Source organism: Sinocyclocheilus anshuiensis, unplaced genomic scaffold, assembly GCF_001515605.1.
Source record: "Sinocyclocheilus anshuiensis isolate Anshui unplaced genomic scaffold, SAMN03320099.WGS_v1.1 scaffold136, whole genome shotgun sequence".
In the NCBI taxonomy this organism is placed as follows: Eukaryota; Metazoa; Chordata; class Actinopteri; order Cypriniformes; family Cyprinidae; genus Sinocyclocheilus; species Sinocyclocheilus anshuiensis.
This window is the reverse complement of record NW_015554074.1, coordinates 5,136-22,072: the sequence shown is the minus strand read 5'-3', so window position 1 is coordinate 22,072 and position 16,937 is coordinate 5,136. Positions and strand designations below refer to the sequence as shown.

At 39.6% G+C, this 16,937-nt stretch overlaps 1 protein-coding gene across 1 annotated transcript in view; it reads left to right on the top strand.

Moving 5' to 3' along the window:
- Positions 1-15,821, top strand: part of LOC107668910 (citrate lyase subunit beta-like protein, mitochondrial) — a 60,225-nt gene extending 44,404 nt beyond the window's left edge. The window contains exons 3-8 of the mRNA XM_016460967.1: positions 1,307-1,495; positions 7,708-7,809; positions 8,382-8,475; positions 8,713-8,880; positions 13,585-13,709; positions 14,716-15,821. Of these exons, the coding sequence (XP_016316453.1) occupies positions 1,307-1,495; positions 7,708-7,809; positions 8,382-8,475; positions 8,713-8,880; positions 13,585-13,709; positions 14,716-14,811 (774 nt within the window). The 3' untranslated portion in view covers positions 14,812-15,821. The remainder of the gene's footprint in view (positions 1-1,306; positions 1,496-7,707; positions 7,810-8,381; positions 8,476-8,712; positions 8,881-13,584; positions 13,710-14,715) is intronic.
- The last annotated feature ends 1,116 nt before the right edge of the window (positions 15,822-16,937 follow it).

Sequence of the window (16,937 nt, the reverse complement as noted above, 5' to 3'; positions counted from 1 at the left end):
AAACGCTGTAGTCCAAACGAGCCGTTTGCTGTAGTTCTTGAAAAGAGATTTAAAAAAACCGAAATATCTCCCTTTGGAGTGGAATTTGAGATTTGTAACTTTCTAGATCTTTTTTATGCCCAAACATACACACTACACACTGACTAAAATTAAAAAAAGTGAAAAAGCATAATAGGACACCTTTAATATAACATTAAATATAACATGTTGTTATTATTATTATTATTTATTATTATTTAATTCATTATTTCCTTCTATTCATTGTCTCTAAAGTTGATGTAAATGCCATGTATTTGGCCGGTTTATGGCCATTATGGTCTGGGCTAAGATTCAACAGTTTTTGGTTTGAGGTGACGGTGGACGGTGTGAAGATGACCTAGGCCAAAGAGTTCCTCATTCAAGTTAAATTAACCCCTGAGCCTTGGCCCCCCTCCTCTTTTTCTCTTGGCCTTTCTCATCCCTCCTCTGATCTAACCTGACAACTCCTGAGCTACTGTTTCCTCCTTCTGCTTAACTGAGACCACATTTCCCTTCGGATGGAGTGCTGTGTTCAGACCAATGGAAATCTCTGCATTGAGCTGCATCTGGTTTGAATCTCCTGGCGTGTGCTGCTGTTGTCACAGTTAGGCCCTGGAACCTGGCTTTAACTTTGATTCTTCCTCCCTCCACTTCCTTTGGTCATGTGTCAGTGGTGTTTGTGTGGAAGACTTATGTGCAAGGCTTTTCACTTTATGGCCTTTGGTGAATCCGCTGTAGTGTGGTTGATCCCTCTCGCTAGATGTTTCTCCGCACTGTAATCCCAGGCGCCAACCACCACTTCCCCTGTAAATTCACATAACGTCCGCTCGTCTAAACTGATGCATTTTTATCTTTTTACAAGTGCAGCAATGCCCAGTTCAAACGGATATGTCCCATGTTGCATTTTTATTGCTTGTAGCTTTCCGTACGTGGCATCGTATTTCCTTCCGTTTATCAGGTAAACACATCTCATCGTCCAGTAGCAGAATAACATATAATAAACCCTGTCTAACCTACTTTCATTCACTTTTTTCACATTTGATAGCCACAAGCATGTGTTCATGGTCAAACAGAGACTCTGAATTGTGTAACATATCCATTCAGTGTTCTTTTGCAAGCGCATTATGTGTTTATTACATTACTGAATGCTGCATAAACAGTTGGGTCAGTCTTTAATTTTGTGGTCGAGCATGCATTGGGACATTTCCATTCTTTAATAGCAGCTGTGGTGAAGAAAGTACTTTTTGACACAATGGCACATGAAATTTCTTTTTTTCTTTTTTGACAGGATGCAGCACGGAAAACTATCCCAAAGATGCTGGCCGAGCTGGATCTGGGGCGTACGGAGAAGTGTGTGCGGGTGAACTGCGGGTCCAGCGGCCTGGCTGAGGCTGACATGGAGGTTATTCTTCAGGCAGACGTGCTTCCCACAGTTCTCATGCTGCCAAAGGTGGAGGACACAGGAGAGGTGCAGTGGGTGAGTGAGTCTTTTAGCTTTTTAAATGAGTAGTTCACCTAAATAAAAAAAAGCGCATTATGTCATTATTTACAGTTTCTTCGGTTACACTTTACTTGAAGGGGTGTGCATAAGACTGAGATGACACCTTCATAATCATGACATGACACCTACATAATCATGACATGACACGTCATGAATATGAAGGTTTTTTATGCATGTTTATGACAACTGTCATTAAGTGTCATTCGCTCAGTTATGTAATTTTTAATGCAAAGATGACTTTGTTTGAGATGTCTTTGTTATGGGCTATGGTTAGGGGTAAGGGTAGGGGTAGGGTTAGGTCAAATAATGTCATATTTGCATTAAAAATGACATAACTGAGCGAATGACACTTAATGACAGTTGTCATAAACATGCATAAAACCTCCTTCATATTCATGACGTGTCATGTCATGATTATGTAGGTATCATATCAGTCTTATGCACACCCCTTCAAGTAAAGTGTTACCGTTTCTTCTACAAAAGAAGATACTTTGAAAAATTCACTTTTCCATACATATAAATTATACAGTGAGCAGCCATGACTAAAAAATATTTAAAAGACACCATAAAATTAGTCCATTCAACCCATGTTTTTCTACATCTTACTTAACTATGCACGCCATGACAGAGCAACATTTTAGTCGATATTTTCTGAAAAGCGTCAATTTTCAATATATTGTACACAGCTATTCAAAAGTGTGGGGTCAGTAGTTTTTTTTTTTAGCAAATAAATTAATCATTTTATTCCGCAAGGATGCTTTAAATTGATCAGAAGTGACAGTAAAGACATTTATAATCTTGCACAAAAAAAATCTAATAAATGCAGTTCTTTTGAACTTTATAAAACAATTCTGAAAAAAATTAAAAAAAAATCCGTTTCCAACACTGATATAATTAGAAATGTTTTTTGAGCAGCAAATTAGCCTATTAGAATGATTTTAACCTATTAGAAAATTCAGCATTGCCATCACTTCCGCAAGGATGCTTTAAATTGATCAGAAGTGACAGTAAAGACATTTATAATCTTGCACAAAAAAAATCTAATAAATGCAGTTCTTTTGAACTTTATAAAACAATTCTGAAAATTTAAAAAAAAAAATCCGTTTCCAACACTGATATAATTAGAAATGTTTTTTGAGCAGCAAATTAGCCTATTAGAATGATTTTTACCTATTAGAAAATTCAGCATTGCCATCACAGAAATAAATTACTTATTAACTAATTTAAAAACTAATTTTAAATTGTAATAAACTTTCAGTAACACTTTACTGAAAGCCTTTATGTATAATGCATTATAAAAGTAGTTTTAATGCATTAATTATGCCTAGTAATGCACCTTTTAATGCACTGTAAAATCTAATGAATAATTTTAACCACAGTTACATTATAACACTTATCAATTCATTGTTACACTATGCATTTTAAATTTGGTTATAATTATTTACGACAAGATTCTAATTCTAATCATTCTAATGCATTGTACCCTTTAATAACCCTTTATAATGCATTATACATAAAGGCTTTAAGTAAAGTGTTTCCAAACTTACTTACTGTATTTTTGATCAAACATATGCAGCCTTGGTGAGCATAAGAGACTTATTTCAGACTTGAACTGTAGTGTTTTTCCCCAGATTTTATCAGTACATTAGCAAATATTGAATTGTGCATTGAGGACTCATGTTTCCATATGATTATGGTCAGATTATAGGTAATGTGACATTCATGATAATTTCATCCCAAAAATCGAAGTCTATGCCCTGTTTAATGTGAAAAATGAGAAACTACAAATACCTTGAGTGTATTTTGCATTTTCCATCATTTGTAAAGAACACAACACCCTCTGAACTCAAAGGGTAAGACGAAACCACAGGTCTTTTCAAAGCAATAATAACAATCTTTTCTATTAATCTGTACAGAGGACTTGATCCCTGTAGTCAGGCCCGGGGAGAAATGGGGTTGTATATCTTGGCATCAGCTCAAGAAAGCCATGACATTTTAAAGCTAGCTTCACAAGGCAGATGTCCCAAAGTACTGCTTTACCCTGGAAACACAGGGCCTCTTCAATAGACCTATACTTGGTCTTTTATGGTTTATTGAGGTTTGGCATTGTTCAGATTTTAAAATCAAAGTAGGTGGACACTCATATAGATCTCATTATCAGATGGTTGGTCAGTCAGTCAGTGACATCACAGATGGTCTCAAAGCTTGCAGACTTGGACTGAAAGCCACAAAACACGCTTTTCTCCTGATCACCTCTAAGTGTGTGTGTGTGTGTGTTACAAGAGGTGTTGAGGATTCTTCTAGACGTCTGTTCGTCCATCAAAGCAGGGCTTCCTCTGCCAGGCGGCCCCAGGAGGCCTCTGGTGGCCCCCAGCATAGCCACTACACCAGCCCCCAAATCCCTCTAGCTCATTTCCCCCAACCAGCCAACCCAGCCCAAATCTGCAGTATTCAGCTACTCTGCATGACCACTGAAAAGACCTGAAAGAAGCCACAATGTCTTAACTAGATAGATGAAGGGAGGGAGGGAAGCTGAGAGATGGAGGGGGCCCCTAGTCTGTTGCTCACAGTTAGTTTAGACTAGAAGCAGGAAGTTTTTAACTAGTGGTTTTAATTAGTGCTCATATATTTCCTGGGCTGCTCGATGTTTCTTCCCTTTTTAATTGCTGACAGGTGTTCATATTTTTGCCTCTAATTCTTGTTCACTTCCATTTTGTCTTTTGCTTTCTTCTGAATTTGTTTTCTCAAACATATCTGGCGTCTCTTGAGCGTAGTCATATTTATGCATAATTATTGAATAGATAGATAGATAGATAGATAGATAGATAGATAGATAGAATTTTAAAAATGAGAAATTATTGTTGCATACTGGACAGGAATCCTCTCTCACCCTCAAATAAATATAAACCCATTTTCAGAGTAAAATTACCTAAACCATCAGCCATTCACTACCCACTTAGCCACTCAAAAATCAATACAACCTCTACACATATGTCACATTGGGTAATACAGTGTGTGTGAATGCATTAAAAAGTGCACACATATGTGGTGGGGGTTAGAACATGCTCTCCACATGCTTTGCACACGGTCGAGCTCATAGCCGCAGCAGGATATGGGAGATTGTGAGCAGAGAGGAAGTCATGTAGCACTGACCTGACATGGGCCCACTGCTTTGAAAGTGGCGTGAGACAAACATGAAAGGAGAGGGTGTTTCTCTTTCTCTTTTTCTCCTTTTTGCTGTCTCTAACAGCTCTGATTATTGGACAGTTTGGATATGTTGTCACACTTGGTTATACAGAATCCTTACCAAAACTGACCATGGTCACGTAGCTTCTGTAAAAATGTCATAGTTACTGCAGTTTTTGTTGCTACAATATATTTTTGGTATCTTGGTATTCTTGACAACTATCCTCAAAAAGTACAAATCTGTAATTAAAGGTCATTTGCAGGTTATTTCTTCTCAAAAGGAGTGTGGTTCTGTGCCACTATTGGTCTGTTTCTTTGCAGCCTGACATGGCAACACTGACTCAACCAATGGCATGAGTTGAGGGCGGGACCAACTGTTTGGCCAACCAATGGCAGACAAACTTGTTTCATTAAAACAGAAAATGATTATTTTTTTAATTCCATTTGCTGTTATACAGTCACCTTTAACCAATTTTAGTGCAGAGACTGTGGATACTAATAGTACCTATGGGAAATCTGAACATTAAGTCATTTGCAAGTTAAGTTAAATAACAACACACTAAATAAACTATTTTAAACAGCAGCGTTTTGATGCCTAAGTTAATCTTTTTGTATTTACTAGCTAATCCAGTGATGTTCTTACATGTTTTACTGTGGAATGAAAGAAGGAGCATCAAGACATAATGGAGGTTGTTATAGTAAAAACTGAGTGGTACTTTAAAATCTATTTTTATACCGTAAAATAATCACCAGCTCTCAAATGCTATTGTGTAGCATTAAATATCTCTTTTTCCCTTGTGTGTTTGCATCTGTGATGAGCAGTCAGTGAGTGTCTAATCCAACACACAACACAAAGTCGTACCACTACAAGCCTGATTATCTCTCTCTCTTCCTCCTCTTCTTCTCGTCCCGGCGGCCGCCCCTAAATCCCTCTGTTGTTTATTTTCTTCCCCTTTTTCACATAGATGAGCAGAGGAACCTCCAGACTGATTTGTTGCTAAAAGATGGACTTACTTGTTTCCTTTTGTGTGAAAATCTTCTACTCTCCCTTTCTATCCTCTCTCTGTGTGCTTGTTTGACTGACAAGGCTTATTGGACTATAACAGGCGTAACTCTTCCCCCCCTCCTCCTTTTGTCCGCAGACAATTCTCCCACAGATTCGGAGCTGTGCGCATTCTTTGGCCGCCACACTACTGAGTCCTGAAAGGAACCAGCTCGAGTCCTGTCCCTTCCCGTTCACTCCTAATTCCCCCCCCCTTCACCACAACACGGTGAAATGAGCACTTCAGCAGGCCGGAAACATTTAATCTGGCCCTCTTTTGAAGAGAATTAATTGAAACTTATCCACTTGCCGCCTTTTTCGCTCTAGCGGCTCCCTCGCCCCAAAATCCCTGCCTCGTTCCCATCCGGATCATGGCGGATGGGGCCGCCTTGGCACTTGTGTCGTGAAGTGTGGGTTTTTGCAAGTGGCCTATAGGGACCGGAAAAGCTTGTCACCTGAGAGCGGTATTAGCATTTGTGCAAGTGTGGTTCAATGTCGAGTTCCCCTCCGAGACTGTGTAAATATCGAAACTTCAGCGCAGCAAAAGCACACCTGTAATTTGTTGTCATTTGTCAACATCCTAATGGTGCCTCTGTCTCCATTTGATGGAGGGCTACATAAACTCTTAATTTTGCTGCCGAGTGGCTATTTTTTTGCGCAAAAATCCGGGCCCGTCAGAGAGGGCAGTGTGGCGTCTGATAAAAGAGACGTTGAGGAAATGGAAGGGCCGCCAAACAAGCCCTTCCCTCTCCCTCCCTTTTCTCCGTTCGAGGGGAATATTATGCTAAGCCGTTGGCGTTTTTATGTTGCCATAGCAGCATTACTCCTGCAGGGTTGTGACCTCAGATGATTACAGTACAAAGCTTATTGGGTCTTGAAAACCCCTTTGAAGATGAAAAGTCTTTGATGGTTTATATTTATGCAGATCTCTCAGATATGATTTATCCTACTGAGATTGAATGGGGAGATGATTAAAATTCCCCCATTAGAAAAAAATCCCTCAATGAAGGCATATTCTTTGAGCTAATAAAACAAGTGTGTGTCGGATATTTTAGCCTTTATTTGGAAAACTAGCCTTGACGTACCTGAGGATATTTTAATCTGCTATCCCCAATGTGTGAAAGAGAGACGAAATGGGGAGACAGGGAATTACACTTTTCTGCTTTGAGTTTTTTTTCCCTCTTGCCTTCCCTTCCCTTCCCCCCTCCTTTTATTTTTTTGTACAGGCTTTAAAAGAAAATATCTGACAGAGGGAGCTTTTGTGTGTTTCCAGATGATAGATTTTGGAATTTGGGCAACCCCACTGGCAGTCCACGGCTAGCTGTGAACTGGTCTGTTGGAAAAAATCGGAATGCTTTGGTCTTCAAAGCACAGAACTTCATTTTAAAGCCTTCTTAGGTAAGCTCAAATATTAGCGGGAAAATGAATAGCGCGGAGAAGTGTCGTATCACACGTCGCTAGTCTCACGAGTCTGTCCGCCGGGGGAAGCCGAGGCTCTGTATAAAACTGAAATGAAATGCGCTCCCAGACAGCTCAAATCTCATCCTTTCCCTTTTCATATTCCGCGCTCCTTTCTTTGTAAATTCAGACAGGAACCTGTAGTATATCTCGAGGGCCCCTGTGAAAGTCCAAAGACTGTGTGAATCCTGTCAGGTTTTTGAAGCAATATTTCTTTCTTCTTCTTCTTCTTCTTTCTCCAAAACCCTGAGTCAGAAGTTTTTCAATTTAATTAGGCATGGCGTTTGAGTAGTGTTGTCTCTTTAAATGAAATTTAGAGTGTTGTTTTTGACTGTGTGTGTGTCCATTTCAGTTTGTTGACAGGTTTCAGCGATACTTAAAAGGCAGAGAGCTCAAGGAACCCATCCGCTTGGTGACCTTATTAGGCATGGCGTTTGAGTAATGTTGTCTCTTTAAATGAAATTTAGAGTGTTGTTTTTGACTGTGTGTGTGTCCATTTCAGTTTGTTGACAGGTTTCAGCGATACTTAAAAGGCAGAGAGCTCAAGGAACCCATCCGCTTGGTCACCTTTGTGGAAACTGCTGTGGGTCTGCTGAATTTTAAGGTAAATAACAACTTTATAATTTGAATTAGAAAATACAAAATTGCCCCCATCAGGGAGAAAATGGCCATAGTCCTTTTTTCTTTTGATTATTTTTCTTTCCCCCTCCCCAAAACCCTCTGTTGTGCTGGCTAGACGGAATCCCAGAACCAAGACAGGGAAATATTGCAGAGTCACAGCAAGAAGTGTAATTAATTTGGAACTCAACAAAAGCATTCAAGAAATTCCATCTGCTCCGTGCCTGACACGGTCATATCACATTCCAGACTGTCTCTCACTAGTCCTGGTTCTGGGGTTAGTTACAGCCTTGGACGGTCTTCACAGATTTCTAGATTTCCCCATCCATGGGGACAGAGACGGGCCATTAATTGTGTCTGTGTGTGTGTATTTTTTTATATCTGATATAGTTCCATTTCTAATCACAATATAAAGAACAGAGGCATGGACAGCGATTAAGGGAGTTTTGGGGAAAATTAGAGTCGTCTGACTGGGTGACTTGATTAAGTGCCAAAGTACACACGCGCGCACACACACACACACACACCGCAGCTCTTCATTTTCTCTTTCTCTTGAAGGCAGTGTGTGAAGCACTTCGAGATCTTGAGCCAAAGGCAGGTCTTCATCATGACGGAGTTGTCTTCGGGTCAGATGACTTCTGTGCCAGCATAGGTCTGCTATCTTTTTATTTCACTATTTAATCACTTTTTTCTTCTTCATTCACTTATTTATTGAATGACAGTACCACAAATAATACCATTACTTTTAATTAACTGATAAAAAATATGTATTTTTATGATAATCTATCATTAATATCCCTTCAGACTGCACATCGTTATCTCATATATGATGCTTGGGTTTAATAAAATTTTTGTAAAAATCTGGTGTTGGATCTCTCTTAACCTGCAGGAGCCACGTGCACTAAAGATGCTAAAGAACTCCTGTATGCCAGACAGAAAGTGGTGGTCACCACCAAAGCATTCAGTCTCCAGGCGATTGACCTTGTTTACATCGACTATCAGGATGTGGAAGGACTGAGGCAGCAGGCCAGAGAGGGCGCGCTTATGGGCTTCACTGGTACGCTGACTGCTAAATCACATCAATTTTCTTTTCTGTTCACTTACTGTATGACATATTGGCCTGATCTTCCAACAAAATGCTATTTTGGAGTCACATGATTAGGATTTCAATGAAAATACATGCACTTGCATATAGATCATATACTGGCAGAAACAGGGGAAAAAAATTGTTGCACAAGCAAAACATGTAGGAGAACATATTATTGGCTGAAGAGACTGACAACATAATTTTCCTGTCTTAAAGGAATATTCTGGGCCTGAATATTCAGGCGGTAAGCGACAACTTGCTACAGATGCTATTGATAGAGCATAATTTGTATTTAAGCTGCAAAATTCCTCACAAATATCTGTGTAAAATATTCATTACATTTCATAAATTATAAATAATATAATTACATTTGAATTATATGAATTGTGTGTGTATACAGTATATAGATTAGTGGTTAGAGATTAGTTATAGTTTTTTGTGTATTTTTAAGTATTCTCTCCCTTCAACTTTGAGTTCCTCTACATCTCATGTTTTACCTTTTTAGTGCTGACATAGTGATAGTTATATTTAAGAATCTTGATGTGAAATTTGCAAAAATTTGTGGCTTCCTTTTTATATTTGTGTTCATTTTTATTATGCTGTCTATATTGCATAGATGATTTCATTTGATATCTGAGCTTTTAATAACGTACTACATACTGTATATGAAACTTCAAAGAAAGTGACCGGCATGTGTTTATCAGTGTATGCATGCGTGCATGTCTCTTTATTTGCCTGTGTGTGTGTGTATCCATTACTTACAAGTGTGTTTGTGGGAGATAGACGTATGTTCGCATCTCAGCGCTGTGTGGGTTTGTAGCCAGGCAACGTGTGTTTGTGTGTGGAGTCCTGGTGAGTGGGTAACTGGCCACGGGAGGCCAGACACAGCCCTCCTCTGAGTCTCCGCTAATGAATATGTAATTGCTGTTTGCAGAATACACACTGTTCTCCCTGCACATCTCTGTATACACTAGCACTGCCATTCCTCTAGAACACAGCACTCCAATGCTGAAGATCACTCGCTTTTCGCCTGTCTTGTTTTCCTCATGCCAAATTTTTATTGATTTATTGATTTTATTGATGCCAAAATTCATCACTAATTCCATCGAACACATTTAATCACTGGATTTAATTTAAAACAGCATTTTATTATCATTTAAAAAGGGTTTTCATACTGAAACTATTATAGTAGCATTTATTTGATTAATTGAAGGGTAATAACAACTATTATAAAATAAATTACCATGATAACCATAGTCTCTCCAAATTACCATAATATTATTTCTACTGTAAAATCATAATAAATTATTATTGGATCACCTATAAACTATTTAATTTTTTTTTCCCTTGAAGATTGTAATGACTACTACAGTGCGGTAAATTAACACATTTTTACTTAAGTTTTGTATTTTGTGTATTTTGTAGCTGTGGCTACCATGCAAGGAAATGCACAAATGTATGTGAGCCAACTAAATGATTTCTCTGGATATCTCTGGGGTTGCCACTGCAAGGTTGTTTGTTTTTATTTCCCCAGCAGCCAGCCTGCGGGTTGATCATGCCATGTTGCAGCCCATCAGCCGGGCGCTCTGTTCAGCAGCCTGTCATTAGGCAGGTGGGGTCGGGTTTGATGACTCTCTTCTGCCTCTCGTGCGAGTCTGAATTGGAGCGGCTCCTCGTGTAGCATGCGCTGTTCTCACCGCCGTTCTGTTTGCCACTGCTAGTCTGAGGTCCCTGTGTCGGGAGGCCTACAGAAACACTGTTTACAGTTTACACCCTCAGTGTGAAGTGTGTGTGTGAGCGAGTGAGTGTATGTGTGTTTGTCTGTAGGCAATTGAAATTGCATGCAGATAAATGTAGTTTAGCTCTTTTTTTTTTCTTTTGCACTAGACTTGCATGAGCAAATCTATCACTATTAATGCAAATACAGCAATTGGGGTGTCAGAATGTTTTTTTATAAATAAAAGGGTTAGTTGAAATCACACTTTTTGTATTTTGAAAATTTATTTATTTATTAGTTTAAATCAGATAATTGTATCTTTATGTAATCAGAACATTTTATTCAGTGAGCTCTTAAATAAAGTGTGGCAGACTAATTTAAAATGCTTTAATTATTTAGGCATTTTATTTACCATAAAATACTTTTTTTCTTAAAGTAATTATATTCCTGTTAAAATAATATTTGGGCAAAATACTACAACAGGTACAAGTTGTACTTTATCAACAGACAAGCAATTAAATCAAAACAGAAAGGCCAAAAAGTTACACATCTACCATTAATTGTATCCTCTCTTCTTGTATGTATCACTGCACACATTGTGTTTTAAGCATTATTTCCCTGAATCCCTCACCTGTGATTTGACCTTGGCCCATGTTTATTTCTTTATGAGGACTTTTAGTCATAACTACATAGATATGGTGTAGTATGGTGTAATGAATAAGAACATTGAAGAAATAAGAAAATAAGAATAAGAACATTTTTGTTGTTCTCCTAAAATGAAAATATATAAAAAGGTTAGATATTTTTTCCAGTATATTAGTTTAGACGTCATTACATTTTCTTCTTAATTTTAAGCCTTTTTGATAGATTCTGTCTGTCTATGTGAGATTTTGAGAATCAGCTGATAGTGGCACTCTGCTAAATGGTAGTGAGCCAACCAGACGTACACAAACCAGATGGCACCTCGTGATTGGCTGAATGGCATTGGGGAGCGATAATGATGCACAGCAACCGTCCAATAGCGTCGCTGCGTAAGGGCTCACCACGCCCACTTTGCTCACTCTGTCACTAGCTGGCTCAGAACAGACAGCTCCTGAACAGGTGGCAGTCTGGGGACGGGGCATATTTTGTTGATGTGAGGGAACGACCCCCTGCCAGCCTTCTCTGGTATGGGCGTCACAAACATGGACCTTGAGCCTCAGCTTTAGGGTGTTGATCCAACAGGCCGTCTCCTCCAGAGCAGCAGAGGGACAGTACACACACACACACTGGTGATTTTTCCGTCTGCAGCGCTGTTGGCTCAATAAGAAAACGCAGTCACCAAGCTGGTTTGCTTTATTTACATTGAAGCGCATGCTTAGCTGTCATTGGTTAACCTGACGCCTCATTCACTCCCAGCTGTATCATCAGATTGTGTCGTATCTTGCAGCATTTGGCTTCGGCAATGTGTAAAAGATGCAGAAAATAACACCTGTGCTATTGCAAGACTGTGTTAACATATGACTGACATTACGCTGCAATATGTAACATTGTGTGCTAAATTATGTGGGAACTCAATGGATAACACATGGCAGAGGCTGTTTCAGAGGGGTTAACTGGGGTAAGAGCCACAGATGGAGCTAATGGTTTTCTCATGTATTAAATTCTATGGCTGTCAGCTAGCTACCTTTCCGTATTTGTTTTAAGAGACGCGCTGAAGCAAAATGTAACAGATATTTCTCAAATTAAGCCTCATCACCCAGAGGTTTGATCTGGGAACATGTTCTTGATTATTATGGTGCAGTGCTGGACAGATGTTATTTTTGAGAATAAGGTTTCTGCCGTCATGACCGTAATCCGTTTTAGCTTTTTATCCGATGCTGCAAAGCAGGGAGGAAAAGGAAATGTATATTTGAAAATGGCATCCACATTGTTTTAGAAAGACCTTACATAAATAATAATTTAAAATAAAAAAACCAATGAGAAAGAAACCATTTTAGTTCATCAGATTATCTTTAAGCATTTTTATTTTTATTTTTTTATGGTTAAAGTGGTTAGTAAGTTCATGGATTCCTGACTTCAGATCATGGATCATTTTATGGTCATCTGATGTAGTCACCTCTAATTTTTCACCCCAGCGTTGGGTCATTAACACACATAGCTGAGCTTATGAGAGGTATCAGTTATTGCTGTCCATGACGTCTATATCTGTGTGTAGTGTGTGTATGAAGTGTGTTGAGATGACTGCATGTGTGTGGCTCTCACACGGGCCTGTAATAAAAGCAGCAAGTCAAGTCTCACAGAGGCTGCCTCAGATTGGAGTGTAACTAAGCGTGCAGTAAAGTTTCAGAGTTCAGCGGGACACGAGGCGAAAATCGGGATGACACCCATAATTCATAGCATCCTCTGTCCCTGCTGTGTCCCTTAAATGAATTCTTGGTCAGGGAGCTGTACTGGAGAAAGAGGAGCAAATACCCATCAGTGCCTTTGCTTCTCTGGAGCAAAGCCCTTTAAACGTGGAGGAATAATCCTAGATGATTATTTTTTTTCTATTTTTACAGAGTTTTTCAGCGGGACACGAGGCGAAAATCGGGATGACACCCATAATTCATAGCATCCTCTGTCCCTGCTGTGTCCCTTAAAATCATTCTTGGTCAGGGAGCTGTACTGGATAAAGAAGAGCAAATACCCTCCAGTGCCTTTGTTTCTCTGGAGCAAAGCCCTTTAATTAAGAATAATCTTAAGAATAATCTTAGGTGATGTTTTTTTTTTTTCTATTTTTACAGAATTGTAGTTTGTAATTTTTGGCCTGTACATGTTATAATCGGTGGTTTAAAAAAAAAGTTACTTAAGTATGGGTGTTTAACGATTTTATTTTATGTCTTTATTTGTTTACTTTTACTGAGACTTGGAATATTTATTTATTTATTGTTATGTTGTTAGGGATTAATTTGTTTGCTTGTTGCACTTCTTTCTAGGAAAACAAGTGATTCACCCCAATCAGATCAAGGTTGTTCAAGAGGAATTTGCCCCCAGTCCAGAGAGAATCAAGTGGGCCACGGAGCTGATCGCGGCATTCGAGGAGCATCAGAAGTTGGGAAAGGTGCACGTTCAGTAGTTCCTGAGTTTCCTCACAGAGATCTGTATTATTTTCCAGTCTGATATAGCATCCGTGGGGCATGCTGCACTGCAGCTTTTGTCGGAGAAAATCAAATGAGGTGTTGAATATTATAGTTCCTAATTTAGTGCATCATTGAGTCCTGTGTTTTCTGCTCGATAGGGCTGTGCGTGTCTGAGATGTGCTAGTAATGTACAATCTGCCAGTAATTCTTATGCTAAGGATGGCCTGGGGGTGCATCAGCGACACTCTCCCCATTCGGCTCTTTGCTCACAAGCTGAAATTCCGGGACACAGTTGCTCGATTTATTTTGCGTTTTCTTGTATATTTCTATGCCCTCTTCAATCTCCTTGCAGATTTGTTACAGAAAATGTTTGCAAAGTACCCACCTGAGGTTTTACTGTTTCTCAACATGTCATTTTTAGACATTCTACTACCATTACATTACATTTAGGATGCAGCTTAGCTGCATATTTAGTTTCTTTGATGCATATGTCAAGTAATTATTGAAACTCTTTCTTCTTAAGAGGTTAGGACTGGGTAGGCTGATTTAAATATCTGGCTTAGCACAGTTGCGTAATGAATAGGAATATTTAGCATGCAAATAAATGACTTCCAGCACTAATTCCTGCATCTGTCAAGAAAATTTCAATTTTCATTCTCATGATTCTTAGGCTTTTTTTTAAAACGCATTAGCAAATTCCCAACCACCTTGAATAAAACAGACTTAGACTGGAAGCTAACAGGACATTATTGATTCACTACAAACCAATAACAAAAGCATTTAAATAAATACTTTCCTTACCAAAAAAAATTAAAAATTATATATGTATTATATACATGGACTGTCTCCTCTTTTCTTGATTTTCTCTAGGGAATTTATGAATAACCATCCTATTCTTCTTTGTAGTGTCATACATGCATTGCAGCTATGTAGTAGGTTATTTGCCTTTATTTTTATTCAACCAGTGTTCTGTTCGCTTCTCCTCAGGGGGCTTTCACCTTTCATGGCAGTATGATTGACATGCCATCTCTGAAGCAAGCTCAGAACATTGTCACAATGGCTTCAACTGTTCAGGGAAAGTGAGCCAAACCTGAGTTCCTCAGACATCAAAATCCACACCATGCTGGCTGTGCCGTGCACTTCACGTCAAGAGCTAAAAACGGCCTGTGCATTTGTTTAACCAGCATCAGAGATGATGTTCTAGTTGATGTGTTGATTTCAGATTAATTGACTGATTATTTTGTCTTCTGAAATTCCTGGTGCATTACCATTTTCTGCATCAGTTTGCATTTGTGTGTGTGTCATGCCCGCCCCCTGCCTCTCTGTGTCAGGGCAGATGATTGGCCGTGGTAAAGGTTGTGCACGCCCGACGAAAGGGCAAACAAACAGAGCTGCCCTGCCGTCGAGCTTCCATTCAGCCTGAAGGCTCCTCCAGGCCCCAGAACATCAAAGCGCTATTTGCCAAGAAGCGGCCACGAATTTACTAAAACCAACATTGAGAGAATGAGCCTGTGAGCCCACTCTAAATTATAGGCCTTTGTTTCACGGGACTCAGCAAGCCAGTTTGTTCTTCAAGACAAGGCTTGAATGCGTCTGCACCCTGGCGTAAGCTCTACGCGGCGTGCCACACGCTCACTCGCAAACACGTACACAAAGGGCTCCACGAGGGCTCGCTCTATGTAAATATCAGCATTTTTCCATGGCTTTGTTTCCCGGTCAGTGGTTCCCATCTCTCCATCCAGATTCGAAGTCACCATGAACATGGCCAAGTGCTCAAAAGACGTGCCGCCATTGTCCATTTCACCAGTGTTCCTCACACACACTTTGTCAAGAATGCCTCTTTTGAAATAAAACTCCAGGATGTCATCCCAATGAATGACCATCCTTTCCACCGTTGAGGGCGTTGTTGTTGTTTTTTATGTTGTGTTTGTCATCAATACATTCTACAGTACGCTATGTTCCCGCTCCTTGCTGCTGGTCTCCCACGAGCTGATGACATATTTGGCAGAAATGTCTGGGGCGGATTTGTCTGGGATGGGGGTGGGGGGAATGGTTGATGGTTCAGTTGGTCACTATGGTAATAGAGGCCTCTGCATAAAATGGGAATGAATATGGCGTGATCAATAGTGTCTGTAGCAAGCGACTCGGCCCAAGCTCTGTGCCAGCCTCGGGATGCAGACAGAAAGATGGAAGCCGCTGCTGTGAGCGGCCCAAAGGGCCCGACAGTAAGCTGACGTCCTGGCACCCGGCCCAAACCTCTCTGCCGCCCCCCTTCCATGCTCTCTGCCTTTTGCACTCATTTATTTTTCATTTTCTTTGGAATCGTCTTTTTGGACTCGTGTCAGACAAGCCCTTTTGCTGTAAGCACTCTTTAAGCATGTCTTCAAGACTTTCAATCAGAGCTTGAGACTGTAGGTCAATAGGCCAATGACATGAGATTCATCTAAAGCCGTCCTGCATTTAGTTAGCTAAATTGTTACATTTGCTTATATTTTGTTCAAACACAATTTATAGGAACAGAAATATTGGGCCATTATGGAAAAGTTCAACGAAACTTTTTCTCCATCTATTTATTTGTGTGTGTGTGTAGGGCAATAGAAAATACAGTTTGTACAGTATAAAAACCATTACACCTATGGAGAGTCCCCACAAGGATAGCTGACCAGACGTGTGTGTGTGTGTGTGTGTGTGTGTGTGTGTGTTTCTTTGTTGTTGTTTTTTTCAGTTTTTTTTTTTGGACCCCATTGACTTCAGTTATGAGTACAAAAACTGCTGGAACATTCTTCAAAGTTTTTTCTTTTGTGTTCTGCAAAAGAAATAAAGTCATGCAGGTTTGGAGGGTGAGTAAATGGTGACAAAATTTTCATATGCACACAAAAGAGCTCAGATGATAACCTCTGAACTTCAGTCACTTCAGCCTTTGTAGAAAATTAGTGAGATTAGATATTTGATTGTCGATTGATATGAAACTAAAGCTTTTTTTGACTGCCCCTTACTTCGTGGCTTTCGTGCCTTTATGGTGTGTGATCAAGTGACATTATTTTTAGCAACGCAATTAACCCTGATCCATGCACTGAAGGCACCATTAATTTTATTAATTATGTTGAAACTGATCTGTGTAGCCAACGATTCAGGGTTTAAAGGATTCACGGATTCACGCGACATAGATCAGCGAAATGCTACTTCCTCCCACTTCTTTGTCATTTTTC